Source organism: Pavona decussata, unplaced genomic scaffold (assembly GCF_977016875.1).
Source record: "Pavona decussata unplaced genomic scaffold, jaPavDecu1.1 SCAFFOLD_42, whole genome shotgun sequence".
In the NCBI taxonomy this organism is placed as follows: domain Eukaryota; kingdom Metazoa; phylum Cnidaria; class Anthozoa; order Scleractinia; family Agariciidae; genus Pavona; species Pavona decussata.
In genome coordinates, this window is record NW_028145464.1 from 921,211 (window position 1) to 948,614 (window position 27,404).

The 27,404-nt window shown below is 37.7% G+C and overlaps 2 protein-coding genes across 3 annotated transcripts in view; both read left to right on the forward strand.

The window, feature by feature from the left end:
- The first annotated feature begins 68 nt into the window (after window positions 1-68).
- On the forward strand, window positions 69-10,608 carry LOC146482866 (PAT complex subunit Asterix-like). Its single transcript, XM_085106679.1, has 3 exons — window positions 69-246; window positions 7,636-7,733; window positions 10,329-10,608. Exons 1-3 carry the CDS (start codon window positions 85-87, stop codon window positions 10,393-10,395), a joined length of 327 nt encoding a protein of 108 aa, XP_084962805.1. The 5' UTR covers window positions 69-84; the 3' UTR covers window positions 10,396-10,608.
- Window positions 10,609-18,192: 7,584 nt separating this feature from the next.
- LOC146482867 (uncharacterized) overlaps window positions 18,193-27,404 on the forward strand; it is a 48,607-nt gene continuing 39,395 nt past the window's right edge. Inside the window, exons 1-9 of one of the 2 annotated variants that reach the window (XM_085106681.1) lie at window positions 18,193-18,414; window positions 19,565-19,587; window positions 20,303-20,461; window positions 21,833-21,929; window positions 23,472-23,800; window positions 24,385-24,560; window positions 25,180-25,323; window positions 25,825-25,966; window positions 26,547-26,780. In XM_085106681.1, coding sequence (XP_084962807.1) covers window positions 18,365-18,414; window positions 19,565-19,587; window positions 20,303-20,461; window positions 21,833-21,929; window positions 23,472-23,800; window positions 24,385-24,560; window positions 25,180-25,323; window positions 25,825-25,966; window positions 26,547-26,780 — 1,354 coding nt within the window. In that variant the 5' untranslated portion in view covers window positions 18,193-18,364. The remainder of the gene's footprint in view (window positions 18,415-19,564; window positions 19,588-20,302; window positions 20,462-21,832; window positions 21,930-23,471; window positions 23,801-24,384; window positions 24,561-25,179; window positions 25,324-25,824; window positions 25,967-26,546; window positions 26,781-27,404) is intronic. The other variant, XM_085106680.1, reaches the window with a different exon arrangement.

The window sequence follows — 27,404 nt, forward strand, 5'->3', positions numbered from 1 at the left end:
TCCTGGGTTTGAAAGGCCGCCATATTGTATTAGTCTCGCAAGTTTTGCCGGGAAGCCTTTCGTTTCGTTCATTCAACATCCAAAATGCCGGCTGGAAGTTCGTATTCGTCGGTAAAAGAAGATCCTAGAAGGCCCAGCAAAATATTCCGATATAAGCCAGTGACTAATAAACCGGCAGATGATCAGACTCCAGAATATATGAACCTGTTAGGGATGATCTTCAGCATGTGCGGGCTTCTGATGAAGGTAAGTAGTTGCAATTGAAGACCATGTTGACTCGATCAATGTCATGCGAGAAATTGTTAGCTGAACCATCATGCCTCAGCCTGTGTGGTCCTAACGTAGTTTGAATAAGCTCGTACTATACTTTTTATTACCAATGCCTCTTATATATCGAAGACAATCGAATGGAGTCGAACTCAATGCATTTTCGAACCCTTTCATCTTGGCGTGTTCAATTCAATCGAGAAAAAAAAAAACCGATATCGGAAAAATGTTCAATAAATCGATAAAAATTGATAATTAAATTTCTTAATTTATCCATTTTATCGATCAAGGGATAAAAATCAATACTCACAACTGGTCTTCGTCTTTTAACTTATTGATTTTATCGAATTCAGAGACAATTGTTTTCACCCCAATGAAACGTAAAAAAATGCGAAGAAAATCCAGCACTAAAAGAAATTTACGAGGAAACACTGCTCATTTCATAGAGAAAAGGGTGTTCTCAAAAAGATTTACCGGTAGGCTAAAATATGCATGTGAGAGTCGCATAGGCCTGTCAACCTCGTTATTGTCATAGAAATCGCTCTGAATAGCAGACTCACATCTGGTCATGTGCGGATCGTTCTGGTCAGTGATAGACATACAGACAGCCTTTATTTTAAAATTAAAGCTCCATGCAGCTTGTGGGGCTGTACAAAGTAATAAGAATAAAAAATATATACACCGTAAAATTCTCACATCCTTAATCCTATTTTAAAATTCCCTACATGTAATTAAAATCTGCATGTCTAAGATTGGCCGTTGTTACTCAAGTCTCCTTGACCATGTATTATAATCAACAATACGCAATGCACCATGGTAAAAGTTGTGAACCAGCGCTAAGTGATAAAGAGCCTTTTTGCTTAATCAAACCAAAACAATTGTTACTGGGAGTATTAATAGGGTATTATTGGTATTAGTATCATTGGTATTATTATTGTTGTTAGTATTATTAGTATTGGGAGTATCACTAGTACAATACTAATACCAGGTATTAGTATTGTTGGGGGTATTAATGTGGTTGTTTTAAACAACATTACATGTATATATAAGCAAGATTTCCTCAAGAAATCGTCAAAAAAAAATTTCCTCAAGGTGTTACTAACATTATTTTAGTAACATTAGTGGTTTAGATTAGGTACTCCTTTAAGTACGCTTAATGAACATGACACATTAATCAAGTTATTAGTTTTATAAAAATAGTTTGTGGGATTTTCATACGGTACCACTTTAAACTATATGATCATTTGCAAGTGGTAAAACCTTCAGTTGTCTTTGCCGCTTTGAGGTGAGCCACACGCAGGCAATTTGAAGAAATTGCAAGTTAATTGTGGAGCAGGGCGAAAAACTTCCGCTCGTCCACCCGTCCGAGACGAGTACTCTCGTATCTCTTTTTTTTTTATATATATAATATTTATTGAAATTTATCATTTACAGAGCAGTTACAATTTCATTGACAATATTATATATAGGTTAAAATAATAACGATTGATACATTTTGCACAGTTACCCCATTTATATTTTTAAGCAAATCAAATAATTCAAATAATAATAATAATTCAACTAATTTAACTAAATAAACCAATTAAACCAATTTAACCGAGCAACGTCAGATAAAAAAAAAAAAGGATAATAGATTAGGCGAATCAGCTTTAAAGACTTTTCACGTAGTTATCAATTTCTTCTCATTTGAATATCCATTTGTTTTCATAAAACTTTTTCTTACTTATTTTTTTTTCAATATTATATTTGATAGCTATCGTGTTCTGAAAACCTTGTATTTTAGGATGTATTTGTGTTCTTCTACAGTCCCACAAAAACAGTTTTCCAATGATGATAAAGTAATTAAGCAGCATATGTGAAGGGCATGGTGTTGAAAGTATTCCGAATAAGACATTTTCCAAAGTCAGGTGAATCACCTGATTTGACAAGCGGTGCCAGTACAATTCAAACTCGTTCCAAAACTGCCTAGCATAAGTGCATTGATAAAGTAGGTGATATAGTGTTTCTCGCTCAGTTTTGCAGAAAGTGCATAATTCGTCAACTCTAAAACCAATTTTACATAGTTTCGCGTTTGTGTAGAGTATATTATTGAGAATTTTATACTGAAAGGCCTTAACGTACGATTCAAGTGCAACAGCGTGAGGCAAAATGAAAGATTCTTTCAATAAATCATCTGATGTATTAAAATCGCCTTTCCACTTATGAACAATATTAGGTGGCCGTGATTTCTTCGCAACAAATAACGAATAGTAATCTTTCGATTTCTTCTTTTTCACATCAAAAATGCTGTTATTTATCTGAAGCGAAGAAGGCGTTAGTGGGTGGATTTGATCATGCGTATTTTTTAAGAAATCAGGTATTGAGTGTCGAAGGCCCGCCCACTGTAGAATTCTAATTTTTCCAATTTTATTTGAAACGTAACTAAAGGAATCGTTGATATTCAAATCAAGTCGGAGATCACGTATGTAAATAAATCCGGATTCATAGAAATTTTTGTAAAAAATGGGCTTTTTATCTATTCTTATTTCTTTATTATTCCAAATAACATTTGTCCAATTTATGTCAGTAGCGAAACTGTCGCGAAATTGTGACCACCACAGAAGAAGCTCTCGATAAAACTGGGAAGTGAATGTATAATCCTTAACGTCATAGTTACAATTTAAAAAGAACAGTCCTCCAACTGTTTTCAATTGGTGTTGTAAGTACCGCTTCCATGTCCCATCGTTTGCGTTGAATATTCGTTTAAGCCATGCCAATCTCAAAGCTTTAACCATGCTTTCGTAAATCAATCATTTTTAGTCCACCTTCCCCATAATCGTTTATTGTTGACACACGTGTTACTTTATCTGTTCCACTCCATAAGAATTTGAATAGCAATTGATTTAATTGTTTCACCAGCTCATTGGGTGTTGGCAGGAGTGAGCATACATAAACAAATTTGGGAATTAGAAAGGATTTTATTATTGTCACTTTACCAAGGATTGAAAGACCTCTGGAAGACCAAATGTTTATCAGTTTTTTAATACTATCCAGTCTTTCGATGAAATTCTTTTCTTTGAGCAGTTTTAGGTCATAAGTGAAGTATACTCCGAGAGCTTTTGTTGGTTCCATAGGCCATCTAATTCCAAAAGGTTCTGTTTTATTTTCTTTGGATGCTCCGATCCACATACCCTCAGTTTTTGTGCAATTAATCTTAAGGCCCGAAATGTCCTTGAAAATGTCCAACAATTCAAATAAACTTTTGGCCGAGTTCATATCCGAGAGCACTGCAGTAGTGTCATCCGCGTATTGCAATAGCTTTGTTTCCTCATTCTCGATAGAGATTCCTTTTATCTCCTTATTTTGACGAATGGCAATTGCAAGAGTTTCCACAACTACTATAAAAAGATACGGCGAGAGTGGATCACCTTGCCGGACTCCGCGTTCAAGCACAAAATAATTTGAAGCAGTTCCATTATTTATAGTACAGCTCTGTATGTTTTTATAAAAAGTTTTAACCCAGTTAAGAAAGTGAGGTCTGAAATTAAAGGATTCAAGACATTCGAAAAGAAAGTCCCATTCCACGCTATCAAAAGCTTTTTCAAAATCAATAAAAATCATTAGTCCTGGAATATTCTCTTCAACAGTATAATCCATTATATCATAGATAGATCGAATTGTTTCGCCTATATAACGATCTTTAACAAACCCTGTTTGATTGTGATGAATGATCTCTGGTAACACATTTTTAATTCTCGAAGCGATTACTTTGGACATTATTTTTGCATCTACGTTGACTAGCGAAATTGGACGCCAGTTTTCAAGGAATGCACGGTCTTTTCCTTTCTTCTCAATTAGAGTAATAACTGCTTGTTTTTGGGATGAGGACATCTCACCTTTATCAAAGCACTCATTTACACATCTTATAAAACTATCACCAATTAGGGGCCAGAACTTTCTATAGAATTCAATAGGGATGCCATCATTCCCTGGTGTTTTGTTGTTGTTAAAAGAATCTAGAAGGCAAAAACATTCCTCGGATGTAATTTTACCCTCGCATGTGATTTTCTGTTCCTCAGAAAGTTTTGGAATATTTAATTCACTCAAAAAAGCGAGTCTTTTTAACGCAATATTCGGATCATTGTTACCAGTTTTATACAAATTATGATAGAAACGCTCTTGTTCCTTCAGAATGCTAATTGGATCCGTATTAATAGCACCGTTTATGTAAAGTTTTCGTATGTGTTTCTTTACGTGATTCCTTTTTTCCAGATTCAAGAAATATTTAGTACTTTTTTCTCCATGTTCATGCCATTGAGCACGTGCACGTATTATTATTCCTTCTGTTTTCTCTTCGTAGAGCACCTCTAATTTTTCTCGGATTGTGTGATAGTGAGTAATGTTAGAATCACTTGTGTTTTTTTCTAATGCTTCCTTTGCTTTGTTTACTTCCTTTTGAAGAGTTTTTTCCTCAACATCTCTTTCTTTCGCTTTCTTTTTTGGGTGTGAAATAGCGTGACGTTTAATGTTATATTTAATCCAATCCCAGGTTGAGCGGTCGTCTGACAATTCCTTTTGCCCTTCTGCAGTCCAAATTGGGATCATTTCTGTGACACTCTTTACATACTCTTCATCAACTAACAGAGAGCAGTTCATTTTCCAATATCCCGAACCTCTTAGTTCGGTTGCCAATTCTTCTATATCTAAAGTAATTGCATCGTGATCTGTTCTAATTGCGGGAATAATATCAGTTGATTTTACAAGGTCATTTAAATTGTTTGAAATTAACCAATAGTCTAAGCGGCAAAAGATTTTGGGAGATTTTTGGCTCCACGTATAACTTCTTGTGTTTGGGTTCTTAATTCTCCATATGTCTACTAAATCAAGCTCGTTTTGTAAACAGTCAATACGTTCCACAACTGATTTTCGTTGATTTAGATTTCCTCCTTTTTTATCACAAGCTGGATTGAGGGGGCAGTTAAAATCGCCTCCCATAATTATCTTTTCCTCGGTGTCGAGATTTTCCTTTCTCAATATATCAAGTAGATTGTTTACGAATTCTATTTGATCTTTGTCTTTGTTTGGAGCATAAATATTTATTAAAAACATACCTTGAATCTTTTATATCGGCTTTTAAAATTATATATCGTCCCATGGGGTCCACGATTGTATGCTGTATTTTGCAATCAAAACCGTTTTTTATCAAAATTGCCACTCCACGTGAATTGGAGCTACCGTGACAGGCAATAAGCTCTCCGCCCCATTCATTTTTCCATTGAACAATTGTTTCAGCAGTGGAATGAGTTTCTTGTAGAAAGGTTATGTCTGCATTGCGCTTTCGGGACCAAGTAAAAATAGTTCTTCTTTTTTTAAAGTTGCTTATGCCCTTCACATTAAGCGAAATCAACTTAAAAGACATCGTACTTGCGGAAAGTAACATTGGGACTGCAGAATCCATTAATCAACAGAACAAAAGATGATAGCAGGCAATATAAATACATGCAAATCACAAATGCAAGAAATAAGCAATTAAAAAACAAACGATTCGCCGATGTTGCTCGAACTAAATGTATGATGCTAGTAAACCTAAAGGGGAAAAAAAGATTATATTCTCGTATCTCGGACGAGTGCATTTCCAAAAGCACTTGTCCTACAGGACGAGTAGAGTTTGCCTAAAAAAGATGTTCTTTTGTACTGAGGTCTGAGTTCCTAAGCATTTGGACTTTGTAAACTAACCTGAGTTTCACGAAGTTTGGTTTCTTTTCGCGGCAACTTACCCGTTTTCGCTTCTGTTTTCCGAGAATATCTGGTTCTGTTGTTTCGATGAGGACTGGGATCCACATACCATATTTGGAAATGACGAACTCGTTTGAGACAAGGCTTCATTAACACTTGAGTGAGGCGATTACCGTTGTGGCAAGTTTTGTGATGAAGTGATAAAACCTTTTAATGTCTTTGCTGTCAGTCTAGTGAATTTAACTTTCAGGCAACCAGAATCTGAACGTTACTCGTCCAATGGACAAGTGGAATAAAAAAAAAGGTTTTTGCCCTGCTGGAGCAAATATTTCATTGACCCATGCAGAGCATGTTTTTCAAAATATTTTTGCAAAACTGTTACGAATACAAAGAATCAGTCAGTGAGAATAGTACATGTTTTTCAGCTCAATTCCCAATCAACCAAAACATTTCTGAAAAAGTCGGCAGTTTCATTGATCAGTGATGATTTCTGATGTCCAATTGCTCTTTGCTTTGATAAAACCACAATCTGTCCTCGAAGCATGATTCCTTCATGACAAACACTCGGATGTCTACGGGTGAAACTTTCAGGTATTTCTTGGAAGTTCTTCTTGTGATTTATCATTTCAAAAAGATGTGTTTACCTTCTCAAAATGCAAAATTGGTTTCACGTGAAGAATAAGGCCTCCTTTTTTTTTAAATTTGGTCTTTTGTACAAAGAACAAAAGCCTTTCTTTCTAGGAACCACTAAGACCTATCAAATAAATACATGTATATGTTGAGTTTGTGGATTCTGATTGGTTAGTCTTTCCTGAAGACAATTAGAACAATAACTTATAAGAGACAAAAGAGCCCATCTAGGGGAGGTAAGGACCAAATGCAAAAGTGCACAAAGTTGCGGCCATCTTAGGGCGGCAAAGGACTTTTGAAGGGCTTTAATGACTCTTTCAACCAGTTGCAAATGCCCAGCTGAAGTGAAGGGCAATTGACCAAAAAACTCTTAGCTACAGTAGATTGTAGATTCAAAGGCCTTGCCTCTGTGCACCCCCTCCTCCCCAACCCGCAATCACGTAATAGCCACTGAATGAACCCACACAGTCCTTACAATGTATTTCCATCTAACAATGAGCCATGTAGCCCAGTAACCTGGGGCGCCCAAGAAAACGCTCTGGGGGCCTAAATTTTTTGCAGCAGCACCTCACACTTCACATGTTGGGCTCCTAACTTCTCAGCTTTTGGCCTTGTGGGCTCCTTGAATTTTTTTGTAGGCAATAGCCTTGAAGGTAATGAGCTAGTTCTTCTAAAATGAGCCATTAGGTCAAATCTTGTGTTTATCATGATAGATAGAGCTATTTGTCCAGAGCAAGTCAAATTTTAACCCCAAAACATGCATTTATAGACCTTTTTCATAAATGGCGGCCGATTTATTGTTCTTTTCAATATATGTTAATTAGCGCTACTAACCTCATTTCAGAGTAAAAATTCTTTTGAATTTTGCACATGCTGACGAGGCCAGTAAGGCTAATTTTCATGAAAACAAAAGAATAATTTATCGGCCGCCATTTATGAAAAAGGTCTATAGCCCTCTTGCTCTTCATTTGTTGATATGTTTTAGTTTTTCTTATACAAGAAAATCTCTGTTATTGTTTTTAGCTTAAATGGGCAGCCTGGGCAGCAGTGTACTGTTCGTTCATCACCTTTTCCAACTCACGTTCTTCTGAGGATACCAAGCAGATGTTCAGCAGTTTTCTGTGAGTAAAAAATGAAAATAATGCACACTCCTGCCACTTGTTAGGCACTACACTACTTATGATGCAAACAGTTGACATTTTTTAGAGATCAGGGCCCAGTTTATCAAAGGCTGACTAATCCTGGGTTATCGTGAACTATGATTCAAGCCTAATAACTAATCATTAAAGGTCTGCCAAAAAGATTTCAGTCTCTCAATTTTGATTCAGACTTTTCTTTAGCATTAGCCTAAAATTAGCCCTTAAAAATGGTTTTAACGAGTGGTATGAAAACCTCCGTCAGTTAACTTTTAATTGTGGATTAGGGTTAATCAGCTTTCGAACAACCAGACCCTGAGCACAGCAGCTGGCCTCTCCTCACGCTTAAGAGAAGCAAGTTCAAGAATTGCAGTTGCTGCTCATGTAAGCTGGCTGCATTCTACTGATGGTTAGCCTGCAGCACAGATGTATTTCTGGCTGTCGCTTCTCTCCACTCTGAAAAGTTATTTTTTGGCGGAGAGAAGCGACAGCTGGAAATACATATGCGTTCGCAGGCTAACTGATGGCAGTCCTACAAAAGTGTACACTGCTGTAAACTGTTGAGTGATTAATGAACTTTTTCATTTGTCAGAAGTGGTCATCAAGACCATTTAGTAAGTTTACCAATGGATTTTGCACTATTCTGAAAGACTGATTAAATCTGGTCTTAAAATTATGTACAGTATGTATTTTGAAGTTCTTCAAAGGGGTTTATATTATCCTGAAGAAATTCTAAAGTGTTACCTTCCTCTTACAAACTGACTTGAGTCTGATGAGCCATTTCTCACAAATGCAAAAGTGCCCTAACCTTGTACCCAGATCTTCTCACTCTTTGGGATAGAACATCTGGTAAAATCTGTTTTAATGACGTCGTAATGTTTCAGGAATGTGACACATTGCATGACTGCACATACATGTACTCAGCCTTTGCAACAAAATACTTTACTCATGAATTGCTCAAGATCAATTTTGCAGTTATAAAATTTCGAAAAGAATCTCACCTATCATATCCAGAAAAGGAAATCAATTACAGTCAACTCTCTCATAGCGACCACTTTTCATAAGCGACCACCTCCCGTAAGCGACCACTTCGTAAACAACCATTTTGTCTCTCAATTAAATACTGTTTCAAGAGCTTTCTCTTAAGCAACCATCACTCAAATTTCTTAAGGCACCGCGATCACTTTTTAGGCCAGAAATTACACATATTCTTTTGTTTTCTGTTTCCAGTAAGCGACGACCCAACATAATCATGTATGATCATTAGTAAATCATTACTCAGATTTTTAATGACGCTACCCCGGACTGCTGACAGATGATAACAGTTTACAGTAGAGAAGATAGGTAAATGGGAATTGTTACAGTGATCTGTTCCAAAATATTATAGAAAGTTTCATCGGAAGAATGAATACTGAGATGTGAGCAAATCAAATAAATCAGTTTCTATTTGCCTAATTTTAGCTACTAAGGTAATATTATTATGTAATTAATTAATCAATCCAGTATTAGGCTTATTTTGTTGATCTTTCCCGTAAGTGACCACCCCCTGTAAGCAACCACTTTGTCACGCCCCAAGGGTGTTCGCTTTCAAGAGAGTTGACTGTATTTCAAATTTCTGAGACAAGAAGAGAGCTGTCACTATAAAGCTTTGGTGACAGTGGTGCCTTGTATGCGCCAGCTTACAAAGCAAAATTTTTCGAAACTTACATTGTAGAGCGGCGAGACAAACACTATAAAAAGTTATGTTTGTAAAAACTAGTCATAGTTTGAGAATGATTATTATTCAGTAAGTGACACAGGCATACACTTGGAAAAAAATCGGGGCGGAGTGCTTCCGATTAGTTATAGTTTCTATTTTTTGCTGTTATTAAATTTAATTTAGTAGTAGATTAGTATTTTAATAATATAATTTATGCAATTTTAGTATTTACATTAAGTCCTGATGTTTTTTACCCGTGTATAAATAAAGTTAAATAAATAAATCAATCAATCAATAAATAAATAAATTACTAGTTCAGATGCTCTACCACTGAGCTACAGGAGACTCGTGGGAGATAAGGCCATTAAACTAGGTTCATGGGACAAACATCCTGCATACTGCTAGGACTGGAGTCATGTGTAGAATAAATGAGAATGATGTATTATTCAGTGACAGAGGCATACTCAGAAAAAAATCTCAGCGCTGCTATTGGGAGTCGAACCTAAGACCTTCTGATTACTAGTTCGGATGCTCTGTCGCTGAGATACAGGAGTCTCGTGGGAGCTAAGGCCATTAAACTAGTCATAGTCTTTTGAAATGCTAAGTTCAAACCAATGCAAGAAACCACTTTCATAAAAGGACAGAACTGTTACATGTAACTAATACAATTATTTTATATTTTTGGAAAGCTGTGCCAATGTCCATGTAAAGCGACACGCTTGTTTCAGGTCATTTTCATTGACCAATCAAGGCTATTGATGGCCTGAGAAATACATTAATCCAACACAACCTGGAGGCTGTTGATTTGAGGGAGGTGTTTAGTCAAGTGTATAATAAGGAGCCCAGTTTTCATTTTAACTGTGTTTCTTCTTGTATTTCAGATTATCTGTTTCTGCTGTAGTAATGTCATATCTACAAAGTCCACAACCAATGGCTGCATCGTGGTAGCAGTAACTTGACCATTCAGCAGTGATCTGTGATACGAGCGAGCGGAGATGTTATTAATGTAAAGCGAACGGTGTCCGCAGAGTACTACAAAAAAACATTTGTACTGCAATCGTGATATACTCTTTGGTAGGATATACAACTTTGAACATTGCCTAAAGACAGCTTCTGTAATGTATACGTATACATGTACATTAAAAATTTTTGGTTGGATAGGACCAGCTATTGTCTTTTAATCTGAAAACACTTCACAGTTCTTTCTTGCATTTATTATTATTATTATTATTATTATTATTACTATTATTATTATTATTATTATTATTATTATTATTATTATTATTATTATTGCTACTTTGGTTTAAACAGAAAAACCATTAAAACAAAAAAAAAATAAACATTTCTTAAATGAAGCAAAGTTTAAGAGTTTATTGTTTTTTGCACATCTTGCACAGAAAGTACAACAGGTACACGCGCAGGCAGGTAAAACAATTTACAACTAAGGGACTGGTCATAAAGTACAGGGGGGGGTGGGCTGGAAAAAAAGGGGGGGTGGGTCACTGTTTTCATGCATGTAAAAAGGGGTGGGCTAGCAAAAACCATGCATCATTAAAGGGGTGGGGCACATAATATTTTTGCACATGTTTTGCATCAAATGGTGCCTTTTGCCAGTAAAAGTGTGAAATGTATTAACAGTAAAAGCACAAATTATAATTGTGTAGTTTCAGAAAATATCCATCCCCCATCACAGAGGGAATTTATAAAAGGACGCCCTACCGCCAGGAACTTCCAAGTTTCTTTCATACAATCTCTGTAATTTTGTTCTTTCTCTTACCACCATCCCCTCCAGAATCTTGAATTCCCTCCATGGGTGGGGTAAGGATATTTTCTGGAACTACACATTCTATCAAGAAAAGGGCAAGTTCACTCGCATCCATTAAAATGAACAACTATGATTCCATGTGGTTATTAATGATACATATTAGATGCACATTATCTTCTCAAAATCATTTCAGGTATTTCAACAAAAATAGATCTCATGCAATGATAAACTTCAAAAACAAGACTTTGTGCATGTGTGCTCCTTCCTCTATCATACTTGTCCTCTAATTTGTCTAGTTTTATGTATAGTCTTACCTTTATTTACTAGGGGTGGGTCATTTCATTTTTTACCTGAAAAATATGGGTGGGCCATGCATTATTCTGCAAAAATATGAGGGTGGGTCACACAAAACTAGCCTTCGTAAAAATGAATTTTTCCAGCCCACCCCCCCCGGTACTTTATGACCAGTCCCTAAGCTTGCATTTATGGCCAATTTTGCCAATCTGTTTGTAGCTGTGCTACAGACCAGAACTAGTTTCATTATTAAAAGGTCCAATATAGTCTCGAGGGAAACAGTTTTATCTCCTGAGAATCTGTTTTTACCTAAACAAAGTTTAGAGAAACATTGAAATTCGAGAGAAAAGTTAAGTGCTTTACGAGCGACAAGTCCCAAAGTGTTTTGTTATGTACATGTATAACAAAGCCATTTAATAGATCAAGCGTGAAAATCTAATCATCAGTATATTTATTGAACTACGGGCTGACTCCGACGACGTCATACCACCTTCGGTCACCCTCTGTTCACGTGAAACAGGAGTCAGCATTCACTGATAACGAATCTTTGTTACCCTCTGACGTCATAGTTTTCGCAATGTTGATCGCTCATGCATGTCCATACATTCCCTTATCCTACTGAATTCCGAAAACTATAGCAACGGTCACACATCAGACTCATACTTTGTGTAGACTCCCTGTGGTGAAAAATGCAACTATCTGTTAGGACTCAACTTAGCAACTAAGAGCACGTTTTGAGTCCGGCTCTGACTTTCAACTCGTAAGCATACCGTATCATATAAAGAGGGGAGAGGAACGGGCAGTTAAATTTCTTTTCTCCATATTTTTTTCCCTATTTTCTTCCTCCTCCCTAATTTTTTTTGGCCGTTTCTCCCTCCTCCCTGATTTTTCACCTTTCTCCCTGATAAGTCTTTTAAGAGGCTTATTTTATTTGCTACTCACCACAGTGCCTCGTTTCCGTGGCATGTCTTAAAAGAAGGAAAAACGTACGAAACACGTTTGTCACGTTGTTATATCTCGTTCTTTCCGTACTACCTTTCGGTTTTGTCACGTAAGTTTGAAGCTTTGATGTTTACAAAATTTATTTTAACTACCGTGTAAAGATGGTAAAATAATGATTACAGGCCAAACACGGCTCCTATTGGTCGAGATAGGAAGAATATGACCTTCAAAGCTAATTTGCTACCACGAGTACGTCTTTCAAAATCTCCTTTTTCTGTACGAAAGTAGGGAAGGGTCTCTCTAAGCAGAGGCTGATTTTCTATCAAGTGCCACTTACTCATCTGAATGGTTTTTAGATTAGGCGCAGAAGGGCCCCTTCTGCGCCTATATTCGATATAGCGATATTCTGTAACAAACGGCAAAATGTTTTTGCGCCTCTTTTGTTTGTTTTGTAGGGCCGACATCCTTTCTGAGAGAGTTTTATCTGTAAGGTTATCGGGGAAACCTCTGTAGGTCCTGTAGAGTAATAATCTCTGTTTGAATAGAGTAATATTTTCTTCAAATGTTCTTTTTGAAGTGTTTTTTCTGAAAAGTCTTAAGGCTTCCCCTTTGACAAGGCCTGAACTGGAAAGTTTCTGTCAATTTAAAGTGCGTCCGCACGTAAAAAATAAATTCTTTCTTTAATCTTTCGCCTTAAGGTGCACATGTGTAAAGGAAAGTGATTTGGATGTTTGAAATTCTTTCCACATGTTTGTTTAGTTTCGGTTCATGGAACGCAGAGAGTGCCTTACGCGTAGTTTGTTTTACATCAGTGCTTTTTCGCGTTTCAAGTCGTTGAATTCTGCGAAGTTTGATTGCGGTAATGTCTTTTGGAAGCACTAATGTTGATGCAGTGAGTAGTCCTTCTTCATTCATAATATTATTTTTCCCCATATTATCTATCAAGCAAGACTGCAGTTTCGATTCTGTCAGTGAATCTCATCAGTTGCTACTGAGTTAAGGTTTTGAGGAATGATTGTGAAGGATAGCCTCATTCCGTAGAAAGTGAGGCGTGCAGCCATTTAAGTACTCGTTCGGCGGATCGAGAATCAAGGATTTCTATTCGCTTAAGAGGTGGTTGTATATTCGATCCTGAGTGAAGTTGTGTGTCTTGAGAAGGTGTTAGAACATTTTATCCAGCAAGCAGGCCCGTAGCAGGGGGAGGGGCAGAGGGGGCTTAAGCCCCCCCAGAATTTTTGGAAGTTACAAAACAATTTGCCAAAAAAAAAAATAATTAAACCAAATTAATGCGCAGCAATTAGTCTTTAACTCTGACGCTGCAAATGCCTTTTCACAACCCTTCAAAAATGTGTTTACTACCTGTCAGTTTCCTTCGCTAACAGTTTGTTTTTATATACAAGGTATATAAGGTACTCCTACCTTGTGAATCGGAAATAAGAATCAAAATGGATCGAAATCAACAAATCTTAAGCCCCAAAAGCTGTTGAGATAAACTACTTGTTTTCTAAGACATCCCCTCATTTATAGCATACAAACGTCCTTAGACCTCCTTAGTGTATAACAATTTAGTGTTCGCGCGTTGTCGAAAGAAACACAAATATTTCCTCTCAAGAGCCAGAGAAAAAATTCTCCCACAGTCGGATTCTCACTTCCCGGTTCAAGCCAAATTTTAAAAGAGAAAGAAAAAATTGTCGTCGTTTGTTTACGTCCTCCTTCAAACGTAAAACTGGTAGTGCACGTAAAAGAAACGGCAAAATAATGTACCAAAAAGTGTGATGCAGGTGCAAAGTTATTGTTTTACTTACTAAATCTACTGTTTTTTTTTTTTTTTTTTTTGATAATCTCGTTGCATCTTAAACTCCCTAATCAGTCTGTTTTTTGGGGGTGACGCGGGGGGTGGGGGTAGTTTTGTTTAACCATTTTGCTAAGCCCCCTCAGTTGTTTTAGCCTTGCTACGGGCCTGGCCAAGTGAGATTTTTAGTTCTGCAGCATGGGCCGCTAGTTCGTTAGCAACAGAGTATCCTTCAATCTGTAAAACACCATGGCCTTGGCTTTGATCGTGACCTCGACAATAGCGATTCAGTTAATTTGAACTGAAAGTTGAAATGATCTAAAATCAATCTATGCATCGGGTGTAATTCACTGAACTTGTAGAGTTTATTTCATATTACTGAGTGTTAATTCTTCTGATGTTTCGGCGTTAGGTCAATAAGGTCATAAACCTTGCAGCGTTAATTTAGCCTTATACAAATAATAAAAAAAAAGCAAGGAAGGAGACTTTCGTGATTCAATTTCAAAACAATCTTGAGTTCAGTAACACCGTGAACGGCTTTCACATAAAAGTAACATTTACGCACCTTGATACTCAAAAAACTCCGAAAACTTCAGATTCGTTAAAACCGACACCACACAAAAGAAGTCACAAAAGCCCAGCCGGAAATCAGACAGATCAGTGCGAAACCGCTCGGCCAAGACTGGGTACGGTGTACAAATGATGACCTCACAAGACTCACAAGGGGAGGGCAAGAAAGTGTTGAGATTACATGCAAGGACTCTTACATACACGTGACTTGCAGTTGAGTAACTGAGTCAGTAGGTCCTTGGAATTAAGAGCTACTAAGGCCTTAAACATTCATGCCACATTTTTTTTAAAGAACATTTTCCGTCCTCCCTTTTTATGCTGGTTCTCCCGTCTCCCTAATTTTTTGCTTCCTTTCTCCCTCCTCCCTATCTTTTTTGGCCGTCTTTCCCTCCTCCCTAAACCGTTCCTCTTCCCTCTATAAAACAAAACAAACCCACCACAATCAAATCATAATGATGACATATGCGGAGAGAGCAGGACACGAAACTTTTGAATGCTAGGGACCGCTCGACGCAAAAATAAACTGTTCTGAATACTTTAATTTTCGTTGCCGGATCTATTCACTTGCCAGGCGTTCCTAAACTGATTGAAGGTCTGACATTACGGCAAAGGGCAATTTTTTGGGGCCAGTATTTCAACTAGTACCATCGTGGATCGTCTTTTTATGATCCATGGTACCACTAGTCTACTGAGTGGTACTAGTTGAAATATAGGCCACAAAAAATTGCCCTTTGGTTTATTAGAGCAAGAGACATTATGCTTGTACGGCTATTTCTCTTCTTGCATCTCAACAGGTTTTTGGAAGATAGGTTAGTGGCTCCCATAGTGGAGGAACTTTTCCAGTGTGCATCGCTAAGAAGATTGGTTTGTTTTCGTTTCCAAATTTTGTCTACGAAATTTTTCTTCAGGCCCCAGTTGTTCAAATGGCTTATAATTTTATCCACTGGATAGCTCGCTATCCGGCAGATAGAATGTGTGTAAGATTTTCCCGATAGTCCTATAATTTGTGAATAGAGTAGAAGCAAATGTCAAATTTAAGAATGGGATTGTGTGGAATACTTGCCAAAAGCATTGATTCGAGTACATTTGCTCCTCTGGATAGTGACTTATCCAGTGGATAAAGTTATCCACTCTTTGATCAACTGGGGCCAGATGTCCAAATTCTTTCCTAAACTCCGATATGAAGGAGCGATGGTGCTGAAGGTCAACTGTTCCCGTCACCAAGAAATGTTCCTCCACACTGCAACATATAGGGTGGACCACTACTGATACCAAATACTCGATATCGTCGAAAAATATCGATACTGGCGAGAAAAATTGGCTGTTTCGATCCCTTTCGATACTGTTCACGTGACCACCCACTTGAAGGCTGTTTTAGAGCCAAACAATAATATATTTTTCCGTTTGTGTATGTGTTGTTGCACTGACCCTGAAGGACTATCACAAAATCAAAGTGGAAACACTGTAGCTAGGGCTGTGTTTGTTGTTGTTGTGTTGTTGTTTAAGCCTGGTTTACACTGCGACATAAGTAGTATAACGAAACGATGAATTAGGACCCTTACCAGCCAAATAGAAAATTGAGGACGATAACCATGCATTTTTCAGAGACATAAGAGCAACAAGAACAATAAAAGCCTCAAAATACATTGAAATACCCGCAAAAAAATACTTCGTTTTTTGAAGCCTACTGAGGGTGTCTCTCTGTAAATATGCGTGGCTACTCCCAGTTTTCTCTTTCAGATTCCAAAAAAACGTTACTACGATCCTCTTTTTCCACATAGTTGCAAACCGGGCGTAAATACTTTTGTATTTAGGGGAACTGTCCAGAATCCAGAATCCACTTTTCACTGTTTCTAGACAGAACACTAATCAGCTTAAAAACGCTTTCGTAGCTGAAGTGTTTTCCATTTAATGTTTCAAGAGGAAATTGGAAATGTTTGAACTCTGATGGCCCCTAGCTAGACCGCTACGTTTACCACGAATTTGCATAGCTTGATTTTTCTTTACCAATAATGTTCAGTTCATTTTGTGGGGAATTTATAATTATCAGTGCAACTTCCCTGCTATTGAATAAGGCTCCTAATGAAATGAAATGATAAACAGCTGAGATTCCATGTACACAGAAGAAATCCCTGAACATATCATTCACCACTGCATGAGTAGAAGTCCTCGATGATTCTGGCCTCCACACGATCACCTGACAGTCACGTGATTTGTGTAATAAAAGCCGTCAGACAAGAACCTTGTTTAATGGCATAGCTCTCACGAGTCTCCTGTAATTCAGTGTTAGAGGAGTGTACGTCGAATCCTCTATACTCCTGTTGGGAAATCTCGGATTTTCTTTTACCGAGTATGTCGGTGTCAATCAGTGAATTATAAATCATTCTCGAGGTTTATTTTTCTAATAAAAGCTAATAACTCTATACCTTTTGTTCTAATTGATATATGACCTTTTGTAGTTAACCGAAAATAATTTTCTGAGTAATCCCTGTGTGAGCTTTTATGAAATGTAATGAAAAATTGTTAAGCGATCAGAAAGATTTCTAGGATACGTAACTGATATTTGAACTTCTGCAATAAAGCACTTATAATAGAGCAAAAACAAAATACTGAAACGTTAAAACAAGGAGTGAAAGATCACTACTATACAATTCATTCACTTTTCCTTACGAAATGGTCTTTCAATGTGCTGAATATATCAATGTTACTTAACCCCGAGCCGTATCTCATTATAATGCACTTTATTACTATTTAAATCTTTTGTTCCTCCCTGTTTGCTCGAGTTTAATAGACAATAACAATAAGAGTTTGTTTCACGGTTTAGGTGAAATTAATATAATGAAGAATATCAGAAACATTGCACAAGTATACAGAGGTTCCAACGCAAAACAAGTTAAAAGTCTTAAATTTTTTCTTTACAATCTTGATAGAGCAGAGCAGGACAAAAAACAAAACAAAAAACGTAGTTAAAATATAATAAATCTGTGCATTTTGGGTTCCTCGTGCTCAGCACCATTGATATAAAAAACTGGAAAAAGAATCGAAAACCTTGTTATTAAACTGGCTCCGTGTATCTTGCTGAATTAAGTTAAAACGGAGCTGGCCATCTTAATTCGCAACGCAGAGCAAGTCACACGAAAGGCTTACAAACTGGTTTTGTTGTAAGACAAAAGGCTTGTTTGCTATAATTCAATAGTGGAATTTATCCAGTTGTCTTGACCATTATTTGAATTAAATGCTATTCCAGTGCAATGGATCATTTATACAAACATGGCGCGTTAGACATTGCGAAAAGCTAACATAAGCAAATTATTCCCGGAGTCAATTTCAACATTAGGTGAATAGAATTGCGAGCGCTTTTGTTACCAAGCAAACTAAGCAAACAATGCGTTTTAGCTGATTTAAATCCCTTTCAGATGTAATTGGTTTGCTATTTGTGTGTAAGTAACCTTTCCACGTATAACTGGATTGCTCCGGACACACCGTCTTGCATACCTCTCTTCTGACCACTCACCTCTCAGATATTGGATTTATTTCACTCTAATGCAGTCAATATGGCAATAATACCGCTAATTGTGTTCTTTGTTGCTGCTTGGAACTATCGGTAAGTACGAAAATCATCCATAAGCCATATAATCTCTTCTTAAATTTCTTTCAGTTATTGAAGCTACAGAAGCAAAATAAGTTGCGACAAATTGTGTTATCTGAATACAGACAGATCAGATCAGTTTTAGGCTATCTTTTTTGTAGCCAACCAGCTATTTCAAATACAACGAAAATGCGTATCATTGTTTTGAAAGGAATAATTATGCGATAGCTTTTGTAAAACTTAGAATTTTTGCCTCGCGTAGCAATTGTGTGAAAAACAAGTGTTTGAGTCTATTAAAGTAAATTGGGTTAGCTTTTGAAGAGAGATAGATACAAATCAGACGATCACTGATTTCGGGCTTAAAAAGGAACGAAATACATGTTTAACTTCTTGTGATATCTTCTTAATCCTATTCAATGTCACCTCCCCTGATTTATGGCAACTTTGGCAAGTAGTTTTATTCACCATTTAGACTGAGTTACCGCCTTCAATCTGATTCAGTTTTTATTAGGACACCTAAAGCTTTCATATACAGAGGGTCTTGTAAAGTAGCCAAAAGAAAAGGTTTTCCGAGTAGTAACATAATGAACAGCGCACGTGTCTTTTCATTTCCATGTATGGTAACCGTGTAATTTCACGTATACATTCTAAAAATTTAAAGAGAATCTATATTTGTTATTGCGGTTTATTAAACTCCTCATCACGTTTTGGGTTCAAGATCAAAGGGTTATCTCTCTCCTACTATATTGTACTCTTATTTCGTACTCACAGCTTTATCCTTTCCAACATTGATTAATGAACCCTAAAAACTGACTTATCTTATTCAATCCAAAGTTTTTCATTTCATCACCTCACCAGAGAAAAGCCTATCTGAGATAAAGGGAGACACCTTTGGGACTCATATACAGAGGGTCTAGTAAAGTAGCCAAAGAAAGGCTTTCTGACCAGTGCCTTTATGTATAGCACAACTCGAATCCTATTAATTTCCATGCTTGGTACTCGTATAATTTCACGTGTATCATATGAAGATTTAACCAAATCTATTTGTTCTTGGGTATGTTAGACTTTAGATCGTTTTTTCTCGTTTATGTTTTCGTATTGTCAGCTACTTCTCCGCGGTGTTTAAACTAACAATAACTCCTATCTTTTTCTTTCATTTAAACAGTTTAACCGAAGCTGGCGACGGAGGTAGGTTGTTGATTGTCTTTTCAGTGACTTGTCTTTTTTATTTGTTTGTTTTTTCTGTTTGTTTTGGAAGTAAATCAGTTTTTAATCAGTTCATGTGGACAGAGCAAATAAGACGCCGTGCGGCAATTAACGAATCCAACCTTGATTTTAAAACGAATGTTTTGTTTTATCAACTGAGCTGATTAAGCCGCTTTAAAAAGATTCAAAACCTGATGCCTCGAGCGTTACTCCCTTCGTCAGAGCTTAATTTTGAAAGGAAAAACGTTAAAAAATTTAGCCGAGTAGATGAAGAAACGCGTATGGCTAGTTTGCACGAAAAACGCGTGGCAACCAATTGATTGAAAACGGATTTAAATACTAAACTTTCGAATGTTTTACGAGACGGATCCTAGGTATGAAAACAGGAATAAATGCAAATCTAAGATCTTACTCTGTTGAATTCGCTTGTATCATTCATTCCCTGAGAATGGCGTCATGACGTCGCCGAAACGTCGGAACATTATATCGTTAGTTTTTACTTGCCTGTGAAAAAAGAAAGAAAGAAAGAAAAACTATTTTGGTCAGGGAAAGGATCGGAGTTTGGGAAACCCGGCTTCCGTCGACTTGTGGAGACTTGATATTTGACAGAGAAATGTTTACCGATTCATGTTTTGGTGCACGGATTTAGAGATCATTTCTGTCTGTTGTTAACCTAAACTTTTCATTTATTCAATAGCCATGTGCAAGATGAAGACTGTGGACAACAAATGCTGCGTCTTTCCTTTCGTCTACAGAGGAACAACTTATAATGCATGCGCCTCGGTCAGGGCTAGTAAACTCTGGTGCAGTCTCTCGCCAAGCTATGACGAGGATAAACAATATGGATACTGTAGAGGTACCTATACAGTAAAGTAAGGGGTAGTTGACTCTAGGGAAACCTTCAAAGGTTTGTTGTTTAAGGATGAGCAAATCCAGTAAATACTTATCGTGGAGTTTTCTGCACTAAAAAGCCTATTTCCGTATTTTGGACGCGCGCGAAATGGGGCGAGTTTCTTTCGCGCTCTCGTCCCAATTACCGCGAGGTCAAACAGCGAAGAAAAACACAAACGGAAATGCTTGCTTTGCAGGCTAGTCGATACTAAAGTAATCGATGCCTCAATTGTGGGTAAATAGTCGATACTTCCAAATGAGTATCGTTTTTTTTTTTTTTTGCGTAGCTTGTGTACTTGAAGCATAGTTCGTGGTTAGAGGTAATTCGTATTCCTTTATCCTTCCAGACGAACTATATCACGGTAGCTCGCCTTGACAGACGAATTGCCGTAAATAATTCGTATGGACGGATAATCCGTCTGAAAGCCCGTATTTAAACACAGACAAATTATCAGACGAAGTACCGTTCTTTGTCCAAGTTCGTCGCAGACGGATGATCCGTCTCTAGTATTTATACTAGACAGATGATTCGTCTTGACGAATGATCCATCCCTAGTATAAATCGAGCCAAGGATTAAACCAATCAGGTAAAAGTTGAAGGAATCAAACAAACAAACAAACAAACAAACAAACACTGAAAGGTGATCATCATCAACAATATTGAGTCAGCCCTACAACGATGACTGTTTTATCTTGACAAACGTTAAAATCACGAACATATCATTGACCAGCAAAATCGATTAAACTTTTAGACGATGACTTGCAATTGGATGAAAGAGAGGAGTCTGCTCTGAAGTTTCAGAATGGTGTATGCACCTTCACTGTTGTATATGGGATTTTGCACGGAGATATAGAGGATATGACACGGCGGTGCGAAGATATGAAGTTTACTTTCGAGTTGTAAAAATAATGTTTTAGTGCGTAGCCAGTGGGGAAAATACTGTTTTTAAAAAAAATGAAGTTCATATCTTTAAGCCACCGTGGTATTTTCTTTTTATTATTTAAGTAAATCTAGCTCTCGCCATTCTTCACTGACTGTTTGCATAAACAACCGTGGAACAGCGGGAAATGACGTCATCGATATCCTCACCAGTGAGGATATGGAAAATACGCCACTCGAGTCGCGGATGTAGTTTAATTCGTATGCGAGAAGTGTATTTTCCAGTAAAACACTCCTGTCTTAATTAATTAATTGTTTTGCGGGAACTGGCTTAGAAATGATATCTTTGTCCTACAGGAAACGATCCCCGTTAAATATACCAGTAACTTTCTCAGGAAATACAGTATGCTTTGAGCTCTAGGCGACTGTAACAGCCGCTTGTTTGTTCCCTGGTAGGAATGGAAGGTAAGCTTAGTGGGGATGATCAGACTTGGGTCTACGCTAACGGACGTTACCTTGGAAACGATAATGGCAGATGGAATGTCCCTAACAGGTAACCAAAATGTACATAAAAAAAAGAAAGAAAGAATGAAAGAAAGAAAGAAAGAAAGAAAGAAAGAAAGAAAGAAAGAAAGAAAAGAAAAGAAAAGAAAAGAAAAGAAAAGAAAAGAAAAGAAAAGAAAAGAAACGAAACAAAAAAGAACGAAAAAATAGAGAAATTAATAACAGTAAATTCATTTGTACGGTCGAAATAGGAGAGATTACTGGTATAGAATCAGGGTTTGCCATCATAATGTTTTGGAGAGAGAGGAAAAGGAACAAGCCCACATCCAGGAGAAACCGAGATCATTTTCCATGTGTTCTGTCAGAAAGTCGCCAAGTTCCATTAGCCTGGGGAACTTAAGAAATGACAACGCCACAAAACAAAAGGCTTAATGAGCAACAACTATTGCTCCACACATGCGTTTTAAATTTTGGGACATTTCTTTGCCATACTCTGCAAAACAACAACTTGAAATGACCATATTCAAAGTATTGTGGAGAACGTGAACACATGAAGCCGAATTTCTCATTCTCTTTCTTTACTTGAACGCCACTCCTACCAATTTGGTTCCTGGGTAGTTCGCCGTTCCTGTAGAAGATGAATCGTTGAAATAACCGCGAAGTAGCACAAGTGAAATAAAGTTATATTTTCAAGAGACGTTTTCGTTAACCTTGCCGTCGCCGCTGCTTACGTTTCCTATTTTGTGCACACTAAGTCTTACAAGTCGTATAACAAGGCAAATTGAATAAAGTGTTTGGGAATATTTGGATACAAGCATGATGCAAGCATGACTTTCAAAATTGCTTAATTCAAAATTACTTCTCCTAGAAGATGTATCGGCCTTGTCTTTTCCACAACGTATAATAATATATTAATAATACATCATCATAAAGAAGACAACACGCACGATTTTCAACAATTTAGAGCGACACGGCTGCAAGAAACCTCCATTCGTTGCCAATCATTTTTGAAATATTTTGTCTTCTTAAAAAAACAAACAAACAAACAAACAAACAAGGAAAAAGACAAACAAAACATACAAACTGACTAAGGAGAACCCAAGCAAACCCAGGCAGAGGATATTATCTGACAGAGATATTTCCATTCAATTTAATTTATTATATAGGGCCTCTATGGATAGCAGTTTTTATCTTGTACAAAAACTGAAGGAGTTACCCTATTGAAATACAGGTTTCTTATAGATGCGGTAAAAATGCATGCAGGCTGCCACTAAGAGGAGATGGGAGGGTCATTATAAATTGATGTGAGTTATATGTTGGCGAAAAGATAAAGAAAATCAACACGAACAGGGAAAGGCTGACTTGAATATCAGACAACCGACTCTTTTGGTTGAGCGACTCGATTGCGCAAGGTTTAGTTTCATGGATATTTTGAGGACAGTAAAATAACTTGCAGTAGTTGCAATATCAAATTTTGAAAACTGCACACGCAAAGCGTGTGCAGATCAAGATTCTCTATGCTTTCAGCGGAATAAATAATTGAAGAGTATAACAGATCTGTCTATCATATTTTTCATATTTATTTTAACAGCTTCTACTTCCCAGCCGATCTTCAAAGTGTTGCAGTGTACGTGAAAAACAAAGGCGGACTAGCAGGTTTTATCGCGTCGTTCGGGAATGGCATAGTTACGGATGGCACATGGAAATGTACAACTCACGGCGTGCGGAACTGGCAAACAGCCGGCTTTGACGATAGCAACTGGCCAGCGGCTGTAGTGCACAGCGAAAACAGTGGCAACGTTAGAGTCAACGGAATTGCATCCAATGCAAAGTGGATTGGGCCAAGTCAGAGGAACGCTAATGCAATTTTTTGTAGACGGCGAATGACTCTTTTTGGAGAAACGCCGACCGTCGGCGGAAGTGAGTGATGTTTTTGCTAACAAGTCGAGTTAAGTTATATAGGGGAGATGGTAATTTTGCGGGTTCGTGTAATACCAGTGGCGTGTGACACAAAATAAAGGCGAGTTTTCACTAGGACGTAAGCATAAGCAGAAGCAGAAGCTCAAACGTCGCTTAAGCAAGTGAGAACACCTGCGGCATAAGCATAAGCACAAGAAGAACGAACGTGTTCATTCTTCTTGTGCGTATGCTTATGGTTATGTCATGTTATATGCAAGTCGCCGTTTTCACCAGCGAGAGAACAGAATGGAGGGACGACATAAGCACAAGCAGAAGCACAAGGCAGTCAACCGTTTCGTCCGCCATATTGCTTAACACTGAGGGGAGCTGGTGTCGAGAATTCCGTGAAGAAATGCTTTTATGCGCGTGCATCTGTCGTTATGCTTATATACAGCTGTAGCTAGTGTTCTCACTTGCTTATGCTTAAGCTTATACTTATGTCCTAGTGAAAACCAGCGTTAAACGTGAATGGATAAATGATCATCATGTTACCTTTTGGTGAAACACTATTTTTTTATGAGAGTTTTCTCCCGTACACAACACAGGTTGTGACAGACCTCTTGGTCTACAAAGCGGTTGGGTGGAAAACAATCAGATGACAGCATCCTCTGTGTGGGATGGAAAACACGCCGCCTGGAGGGGAAGGCTTCATATGCCAAAACAGGGCAGCTATCGAGGGGCATGGTCAGCAAAGTACAATAACCCTAACCAGTGGATTCAGGTCTGAAAACGCGACATGTTAAGAAAATGTTATCATTTCAACTATTTTTATAATTCTGGATGACGTTAGATAATAAACTAAGAGAAGTCCAGTTTTCTTTTCATGGAATACCGAACGAAAAGCCCTCCCGCTAAAAAGTCACTGCCTACACAAACCAGCCACTCTTTCATCTCCCTTGGTTATATCGCTTTCCTATTCGGCTATGCTCTCTTAAGACCCATAGTTTCAAAGTTTGCTTTGATGAGCCAGCAAGCGAAACACCTAGTTTCTATTTTCCGCTGAACAAGTTTTACTTTACAACTAATTCGGAAAATGACAGGCAATGCGAGCGAGCAAGTCATAAATCAAGTTCTTGATTTCTTCTGTAAATTGTTTATAGACTAGCTACGTACATTTTTGTAACACCCCAGCATAGAAACTGCAGTGCTAGCAGTTGAACAGAGTGGTTGATAAATATTATTGAGTACCAGAAGTAAAGAGTCTCTCATTAGATTTGGTAAATCACTTTGCATTGTATATCATATGCATACTGTGGAATCCTACAAATGAATTAAAAAACAGCGCTAGCAGCAACTCGCTCGTTATTTACTGACTTCCCAGATCTCATTTTACTCTTTAGATCTCATTTCACCGTCCGATGAAAATTAACGCCCTTGCTACTCAAGGACGAGCTGACTTCAACCAGTGGGTCACTAGCTATACCTTGAGCTACAGTGAAGATGGCACAAAATACTCTGTGTACAGTGTTGGCGGACATCAAAAGGTCGGTGAAGGGACATACTGAATGTAAGATGATTAAGTTAGGTCTTGTTTAAGTCTTCGTCAATGGTAGGCCGCCTCATAAGCTTACTCAATAGGCTGACAGACTACAGATTCGAGGGAAGGAATAATACTACGGAGATTTTAGTAACTGTATTTAAAAGTAACCCATTGCTTCTAGAAAAGAGGCATGAGATATAGTATTTGGTCAACAAGGGTCAAAGTTTGAACTTCAAAAGAATTGCAATAGCCAAACAACAGTCTATGAAGAGTACTTGGATTCTCGTCAAATCTTGGTCACCCTCGCTCTAATTTTCCAAAAGAAAAGTGTCTCAGCAGATTCTTGAAGCCAAATGGTTGTTTTTGTTCCTACAAACCTAGCCTTGTAGCAGACAGCCAATCAGAGTAGTTGGTTTATTTATAAATTGTTGTGTTTCTTGTATGTTACTGGCTAGCTGACTGGCTAGAATGGTAAACGAATTAACTTCCCTAATTAACCTACTAGGTGTTCAGTGCAAACAGCGACAGGAACACAGTCGTTAAACACAGCATTGTACCCAACATAGAGGCTCGCTTTGTTCGGCTTCACCCAAAGACCTGGCGAGCAGGTATTTCTATGAGGATGGAACTTTATGGATGTTTGAAGGGTAAGTAAGCTCATTTTTTAGTTAATTGTAATAACGTAAAGTACAATTTCAAAAAAGTGGGGAAGGAAGTCGTCGATGCTTTAGCTCTGGTCCCCTAACAGCGGTGCCATGTTGCAGCAGGAAAGCTTAGCTGAGGTATATTACACTTGCACCTCAATTAACCCCTTAAGACCAGCATAAAGCAACTAGGAGTATTAATAACTCCCTTTAAATGGGATGGTTATCCATAGTAGGGTTATAACTACGGAGAACATTTGTTTCGCTGATATCCATAATGCATGTAGGTGGAAAGATACATATTGGCAGGAAACGATGCAGGGACCAGCCACCCTGGAATTCTTCTCTATTTCGACCAAAGGAAGAGGGCGTCAACTTATCCTCACGTGATTACTGTAACGGCTAATGGTGAAATATAAAAACTGCCATAATTGCAGCATTAACAATAATACAATTGATCTATAAAAGGTCTAAAGCCCTGTTTGTGCAGATTTGATTCAATTTCAATTTGTGCTTCTCAAGTTTCCCTATCTCCTCAATCGAGACATTAGAATTAATTCATTCACACGTAAATCTGTTCCAGTTTGCAAGGTGGATGTTGGTATTCTAATGGATGAGTCTGGCAGTGTAAGCAAAGATGACTTTGAGCGACAAAAGAGCTTTGTGAAGGCCCTTGCTGGTCATTTCCAATTTGGTCCCGATGGTGCTCAATTTGGAGTGATCACGTTTAGTTCAGGCGCTCAGCTAGATATCACCCTCAATAGATATGGAGACACTGCCTCCTTTGGAGAAGGCGTGAATCGCATTAGACATGCAGGTATTGCTTATTTTTGTCACCATTCCAGACAATTTTGACATAACCAGACGCCTATCCTGGTAATATACAGGAACTGAGCATTTCGAAGAGCAAGAAAATCTGGAAAAAGCAGGAACAGGAACCAAGACAGAATACTTTGATCGAGACAATAAAAAACGAATGACATATTGAAATATTAAACTGAATAAAAGCGTGCAATGCAATGTCATCAGCATCAAAAACGAGAGGGACGAGAGCTTCTATGAATATCTTAAGCCCCAATGTCAATGTCCATATTCTCCATATACTTCTTATGGTACTAGTTGAAAGAATTTGTTTGAACATCTACACATCATTTGCTTTATTTGTATGGCCTGGCGAGTGTATGCTTGAAGAAGTAGTGAAATTATAGGCGAAATTCAGTAGACGCTAAGACGTTTTCCATTCAGCCAAAATGTTGGTTCAACCCGTTGAATGCAAATGCTACGATCTTTGGAGGTACTCCACTTTTTCCGTTCCAAGCGTTTGATGCTGAAATTACTGTTTCATTTACACAAAATTTCCATTTCTATGTTGCTATCCTCTTGCGCCCGACGTGCGTTTTTTGCTGTACCAATGAAGTTGAAAGTTTCCGGATTTCCAACC